Raw genomic sequence first — 7,800 nt, forward strand, 5'->3', positions numbered from 1 at the left:
TAACATCATTGTGTTTTTTACCTTTATTTTTTAAACAAGTTCATTAAACACTTGAAAATACATTTCAAACATACTTTAAAATTTCAATCTTTTCCAAATCAAAGGTAGGTTGAACATTCAATGTAGCATTAAAAATTAAATAATTAAATCTTGAGATATTACTAAGTTTGACACGATAAAATATAATGTAATTATTTATAATTTAATTAGTTGAAAATTATCCAGCAAGACAACCCAACTAATAATAGATAGTTGGTTATGTGTTCATTATAAACTTGAATCTTTCACCATCAATTGAATATATTTATATATAGGTAACTTAAAACATTACCCTTAAAATAAGACTTCAATTATTCTAGCTACACTGCCTTGCTAGCTACAAAATGAATTATATCCATGTAATGAAGAGAACTCTATTCAAGCTCTTGAGATAGTTACTCGAAGCAAAGGAAAAGAATGATGTAGTCATATTATTAGGATGTGATAGATATCAATAAATTATTTGATACGATTAGTATAACGTCACTAACAACTTTGTACATTTAATATATGAGTGAATCAAGTTTGTGTTTATTTTCTATCAATTTCTTACTCATAGTTTTCATATTTTTCACATAAACATTTGGTTTTAATTTTGAAAACACTTCAAAATGTAATGGTGTTTATAGGTTCGATTATCAAAAACAAAAAAATTAAAACCTCAAAAAGTTACCAAATGAAAGATTTTTTTATAAGAAAAATTAGTCATGATCTCATTGATTGAATGAAACTACAAAAGGATAAGAATTATCGTGAATGATTATATAAAACCAATATCAAATGGAATCTAAATTATTATTGTTTGGTAGACTAGCTACATCACATCACAATGTTGTGGCTTCTACCAACAAAAATCTTGTCTTGCTATGGGTTACCAGCACCGATTTTGATCTTTTAGGGAGTGTACATCTTATGGGCGACCACCATATTCACATCTTAGAATTGTGCTTCATAGAGCTGGCTTTCAAATTTTATTGCCAATTTTTTATATTATATGATCAGGTAACAAAAAGAATAACCAATTTGTTGGGTGCAAGAGCTTACAAATTAAAGAAATTGAGACTGGGGATGAGGATACTTTTGTACAGAAAATTAGCTCTCAGATTGAAATTTATGAAATTTTTGCCTTCGATTTACATCAGTGTCATATAAAATTACGACATTGACTCTTTAATATATACCTTTTCCTTATTCTTCCATCTACGCTTTCTTTCTTTTAATTTAATCTACAATTTTTTTAAACTAATCGATTCTTCCTCTTCAATTTGCAGCTTCTACAATCGGTTCTTCTTCTTTTTCGAGTAATTTTTCTTCTTCTTATTCTTTAATCAATTCCTTTGATTCTTCTTTGACTCAATCTATAATTTTTCTTTTTAGAAATAAGGAGGGCAAGAAAGAAGTGAGAGCATGATGCAAGAAGATTTTTGACCATAGAAAAACAATATGAGAAGGAAGATGGAAGGAACGAGAAACAAGAAGGGAGAGCAAACATCCCGACGCATGCATTCTTTGGTATAATAATTACACATGGAGCTAATGCAAGCACCAAAATTCAATGATTTTTAAAATTTGGACTTTTTTATTTGGGCCTGAAGAGGGGCCATCCTAAAAAAAAAAAAATCCCGAGGATGAGGCTGCAAAACGGTACAAGCCATGGCCAACTTTTTTTTTCAATGACACTTTTTAAAAAACTTTTTTTTTTTTTTACTCCATGATGATGAAAGTAATGTAAGCAAGGAAAAACTTGATAAGGTTAATTACTTTTTTATCCTACCAAACTTATTTCAAGCAACCAACCATAATTACTAATAAATTACCTACCTCAACCACCAATTAATTACAATCCCATTGGATTATCCACAATAATAAGATAAAAAAGGAAAAAATAAATGGAGAATAGTGAAAGAAAGAAATTAGTTCAAAAAAAAAAAAAAGTTAAAAAAATGAAGTGAAGAAACCCTGTCGAGCTTCATAATGCATACACTGGGTACTTATCAAGTCGATGAGGCGGGGTTGACATGGGGACCGGGTATCCTGTCGGGTTATAAAAAGAAAAAAGTTAGAGTGAAGAAACTTGGTTGGGCTTCATAACGCATACATCGGGGCCTTGCCGGGTCAGTGGGGTGGGGTATCCCGCCGGGTTTTCCTCTTTCTCTTTTGGTCAAGCATCAAGTCTGGTAGAAATGACCTAGTTCAGACTCAGATCGGATATCCTTTGTGCTCACTCACACCTTCATAAGCATCATCCTTCTTATGGAAGCAATTTCCTTATCCACAAATTTATCCTACATAAACATGAGTTATTCACTTAAAAGGAAATCACAATGGAAATACTCGAGATAATTCTTTTTTATCATACCTTAGACATTCGGCGCATATATTTTTTCATCGCTTTAAAGTTCTTCTCGAGTCTCTCAACATGCTGATCAAGGGCATCAAAGCGCTTTCCAACTTCTTTCATAAATTTTTTAAACATTTTCTTCATGCTCTTCTTATTCTTCCTCCTCCTATTCCTTCTTTCTTCATCCTCATTTGCATTAACGTTATCTGGAGCTTGAGTTGTCGAAGTCTCGACTCCAATGGGTGGGACAGGTGGCATTGGTGGTAATGAGGGTTCCGTGGCGGTGGTAAAATCGATGCTTCCGGTGGCAACGTAATGTGATTCATGGACTCCATCTCCTCGTTGGTTACCACAAGCTTCGACGTGATAATTGCCTACAACGAAAATGGAACAGTACCCATAAATAAGAATATAATAGTATCCATAAATAACAACAAAGCGCAATCATTATAAAAATGTTAGAAATGAACATACCCATTCAACACCGAAAACCTCACCCTTAATCACAGCATGGGAGGGAAAGTGTGAGCAAGACCATTGATAAATATGTGGTGAGGCATTTTCGCTCAACCAATTGGCGACACGTCCAACTAAAGACGACATAGTATCATGCGCCCATATCTATGTAGAATTTAATAAATATATCATGTTATACAACAAATAAAGCAACGAAAGGTAACAATAACTAGTTATAACAACTAACTTGGAAAGCGTGCAAGAAAGGTTGTACAGACTATACGTTTGTTGTTCCCCTCCGTACACGCATTCCTTTTGTCTACTTTGTCTTGCAATCCTTTTTTCATCTGTTTAATTGTGATATCAAATATATATTTCCCCACTTTACATTACAGAACTTCTCCCAAACATCAATGTAACCTAGGAAGTCATTAGTTCATACTTGATTTTCTCTTCCTTCCCATTAGTCGATACTCGATGAAATACCCTTCAACATCGTTGAGGTCTTTGCCCCTAAGTCTAACATGGGTAGTATCCCTATCTACCCGCCTAGTATGGTGTTTCAATCCTATCACCAAATCAAACTCCCTACGGTCAAATGACACTTTCGTGTTTGGTAAATTAAAACTAAGAGTATCTCTCCTAGTCTCCTTATCCTCCCTTATCAATATGTAAAAAATAAGGGGCCCATTGAACATTATGTTGCCATCTAATAAATATCCAAAACAAGTATGCCTGTAATGACCCTAGTTTCCTACAATGTTCTAGGATGGTACTTCATGCATGTATAGACTCAATCGTACAATGTCTTTTAAATCATTAAGTTAAAGAGCCAAAAAAATTTATTTAATAATGCTCAAACGAGCAAGGATGGGAAAACATAATTAAATAATATTAAATAAACTAAAGCAAAATAAAATGAGACAATTTACCAGTCAGGGTACCCCTAATTTATACTAAAACAAATGTTTGAAATTAAATAGTCAAATAATAAAATTTATATATTTTAAATAATAGTGAAAGAAACCTAACTCCTAAACCATAATTCAGAACAAAATACTATATATGGAAGCAGTGAAACGTCCTAATAGCCAGGTCACGGATCTCTCTTATCATGCGTCAGTTTGTCATTACTCTTACTTGAAAAATAGGGAGAGAAAATAGTGAGTATAAAAATATACTCAGTAAGTGACCCACTACTGGACCCACTCAGTGACCTATTAGTTTATCCATTGGACCAAAAAATGCATAAAGGCATCATAAACAGAGGCATAGGCATAGGCATAAGGGGCGAACCCAAAGACACGCTTTCATAAGTAGTGACTCAAAGGTCACAACATAATTACAAGTGGTAATCCCAAAAAGGACACCATACATAAACATAGGGTGTGGCCCGAAGGCTCACACATGCGATGTGCATGGCCCAATGGTACACTAACAGTCACTAAAATCTCATATGGACATAAGCTTACAAACATCAAGTACATAATTAAACATAAACATGCAATCAAGGCCATGACTCAACATTAAACTTTAATAACGCCCCATGTTTTCATCAACTATTTCAGTCTACTCATGACTCATACATCAATACTAACCCATACTTCAGTACTCAGATCAAGCCTTAACACATTATATAACTCATACATCAGTACTCAACACCAGACCTTAACACATTATATCCATGCTTCAACCTTATCACAGTATCCTTTAATTCTTACATCTAAATTCATCACAACAAGAATACTTCAAATTCAACACATCGAATTCGGCATAAAACCCACAGCAGATCTCATCACAGTTTCACATATGAAATAAAAATATTTCACAGTAGGCCTAACAACATCCTAGGGCAACCAGCAGTAAACCACTTACCTCAAGATAACTCAGTGTCCAAAACAAGACCCTACTCCGCTCGAAGACTTCCTTTATTGACATACGTTCCTGAAACCAATTACAAAATCCATAGGTAAATGTTAGCTTAGGCCCAAGAATCCCCAAAATGGCAATGGGCTGCCAAGAAAACAACTTACCCCCAATAGACATCTCGGCTGGACTGTTGCGAACCGACCGCTATCAGCGTTGACGACAAACGGCGGACGAACAACAACGCGAAAAGAAGCTCGGTGCAGAACGGAAGCCTGCGACGCGGAAAAGAAATAGCAGACGGCGTGGCTAGGCCTCGCGTGGAATGGAAGCAGACAACGCGGCTGAGACAGACGACCTGCGTCGGGTCGAGCGGCGGGTGTATCGGAAAAGGAGGTGAGCGACGAAAGGCTGGCATTGAGAGACAACCGACGAAGGCGACTGTAGCAAGGGGGGCTGGAGGAGGAAGAAGAAGAACCTTTTTTTGTCCTTTTTGCACGCATCCCAATGCCAATTTAAAAACCATACTTCTCTTCCTAAAAATAACCAATATTTTCATTACAATGCCTAAACATTGCTAATTGGATTGGGGTCAGTTTCTTTTTTATCTTTTTTATGCTCGTCCGAGCTTTCCGTAAGTGTGCACAACAAGTAAGAGTAGCAGGGAAATGGTCACCAGGGTGGATGTTTGTAGTCAAATCCATCATAACTATATTATTTGATGCAAATAGTATATATTAATTAAATAAAGACGAATAATTATTAAGCAACACAAATTTAAAAGAAAAAAAAAACAACATAAAAAAGGTTTGGTCCATACTCAGCTGAAAATGTGATCAGGCCAGAAACCAGAAAAAAAAGAAAGCAATGGGAAACCTGGTGCTCCCTAGCCTCAGGTCACATACAGCCCGATCCGCACTCGGGCAACGCGAGACTGGACCAACATCTAATAGCTTTGATCCAAGTGATATACCCAGTCCCCATCCGACCAAGGTGAGACTGGACCAAAATCCTAGTGTTATACTCGATCCTTACTCGACCAAAGAGCAACTGGGTCACACATATGTCGTCTGGCTTCAGGCCACAATCCTTGAAGCCCGATCTCCACACGACCAAGGCGAGACCGAGGCACAATCCAGCAACATCACAAAATGATGTCCCCAGTCACTACCCATCTAGGGAGCGGTTGAGTAACCTCTACCTTGCCTGACTTCAGGCCATAGGCCACAATCTTTGACGTCTGGTCACCACCTGACCAAAGGGAGGCCGAGCCAAAATCCCAGTGTTGTAACCGATTCCTACCCAGCCAGGGCGTGACCAGGTCACCCCTACCTCGATCGGCTCCAGGAAACCTGCTTTTCAGCTCAAGTACACTCTCGGCCGAGAAAAGACCGAGTAATCCTCACTTCCCCGTCGCTAGAGCCCAACCTAACCCTAGTGCTCAGTCTAGACCCAGTCAAGGCTTGCACCGGGTGCGTAAGTTCCTCGGTCCATACCCAGCCAAGGGTAGATCGAGGAATGTCATCGTCTCTTCATTTTCCCGCCCCTGACAAGACCCAGTTAGGCTCGCATGAAGCCCGATTGGGTATTCCTCGTTTTCCAGAAAGCAAAGGTTGGACTTTTGTGGGAATAAAAATCAAATTTTGGGTCAATATCTTTTGAGAGAATGTCGAAAATGATATTTAAATGCAAAGAGATTCTAAAATTGAAGAACAATCCCTCGAAACCCTAAAAATACATTGGTTTAGAAAAAAATCCCAAAATACTAAAAAAATTCCTAAAAAATATCTAGCATCTTACTAAATCTAATCACAAAGATAACTCTTAAAAAAAAAAAACATCCAGCATCTTGGAACATCTCAAGACATCTCAAACACAAATAAAAATGCGAAAAAAAGGGTTTAAACTGAACTTGTGAAGAAGATGAAAACTCAGTCGATCCAATCGAAATATGGAGGAAAAAAATGTCAATGTCCTGAAATCAATTTGAAATCGTAAATGAAAGAAGATGAGAACTCAATCAGATAGTGAAGAGAAGGGAAATGAAGCGGGAGAGGAAGGGAGAGTGAAGAAAGAGAGATTTTTTGTTTTGTTTTTTTTTTCCTAAAAAAAATTGAAATCTGAAGGGTATAATTATAATTTCCATTTTTTAAAAAATTGAAGGGGTAAAAAAAACAATGTTTTTTAAAATGGTCTAATTTTACAAATTAAAATGTCAATTAACCCTCACTTAGCCAAATTACCTTGCATTTAGTAGTAAATAACAAATCTCGACAATAACCATTAGAATAAAACCATATAAAAATAAAAGGGAGGCAAAACTCTTCATTACTAGCTAAGTAGAGTCTTCTGCCTAACCTTAGCGCCCGGTCTAGACCCAGTCAAGGCTTTCACATGTACGTAAGTTCCCTGGTCCACACCCAACCAAGGGTAGACCGAGGAGTGTATCGTCTCTTCGTTTGTCCACCCTGGTCAAGACCCGTTAGGCTCGCATGAAGCCTGATCTGATATTCCTCATTTTTGAGAAAGTAAAGGTTGGATCTTTGTGGGGAAAAAAAATCAAATTTTTAGGTCAATATCCTTTCAAAGAACGCTGAAAATGATATGTAAATGCAAAAAGATTCTAAAATCGAAGAAATTTCACTCGAAACCCTAAAAATACATTGGTTCAAAAAAAATCCCAAAATACTAAAAAAAAAATCCTAAAATACATCCAGCATCTTAAAACATCTAAAAAAACAAACAAAAATGTGAAAAGGGGGTTTGAACCGAACCTATGAAAAAGATGAAAACTCAATCAATCCAGTCGAAATATGGAGGAAGAAAATGGAGGAAAAATGTGTCCTAAAATCGATTTGAAATTGTAAATGAAAGATGAGAACTCAATCGAATAGTGAAGAGAAGGGAAACAAAGCAGGAGAGTGAAGAAAGCGGGATTTTTTGGGAATTTTTTAAAAAACAATGTTATTTTAATATTTATTGATAAAAATAGGGTTGGTTTAAAACTTTTGACGAAAATAGGATTTTGAAATCGTGGACGGGGTCCATGAGTTTTGAGTCAGAACATAAATCGTGTATCCCGATTTAAGGCCAACAAC

General features: G+C 36.4%; 1 protein-coding gene across 1 annotated transcript; it reads right to left on the reverse strand.

Moving 5' to 3' along the window:
• Positions 1 to 1,914: 1,914 nt before the first annotated feature.
• Positions 1,915 to 5,205, reverse strand: LOC120073060. The gene is made up of 5 exons (XM_039025664.1): positions 4,870 to 5,205; positions 4,712 to 4,780; positions 2,878 to 3,001; positions 2,399 to 2,754; positions 1,915 to 2,324 (listed from the first exon to the last, which is right to left on the reverse strand). Exons 1-5 carry the CDS (start codon positions 5,203 to 5,205, stop codon positions 2,265 to 2,267), a joined length of 945 nt encoding a protein of 314 aa, XP_038881592.1. The 3' UTR covers positions 1,915 to 2,264.
• Between the last annotated feature and the right edge of the window lie 2,595 nt (positions 5,206 to 7,800).

This window comes from Benincasa hispida, chromosome 3 (genome assembly GCF_009727055.1).
Source record: "Benincasa hispida cultivar B227 chromosome 3, ASM972705v1, whole genome shotgun sequence".
NCBI lineage: Eukaryota > Viridiplantae > Streptophyta > Magnoliopsida > Cucurbitales > Cucurbitaceae > Benincasa > Benincasa hispida.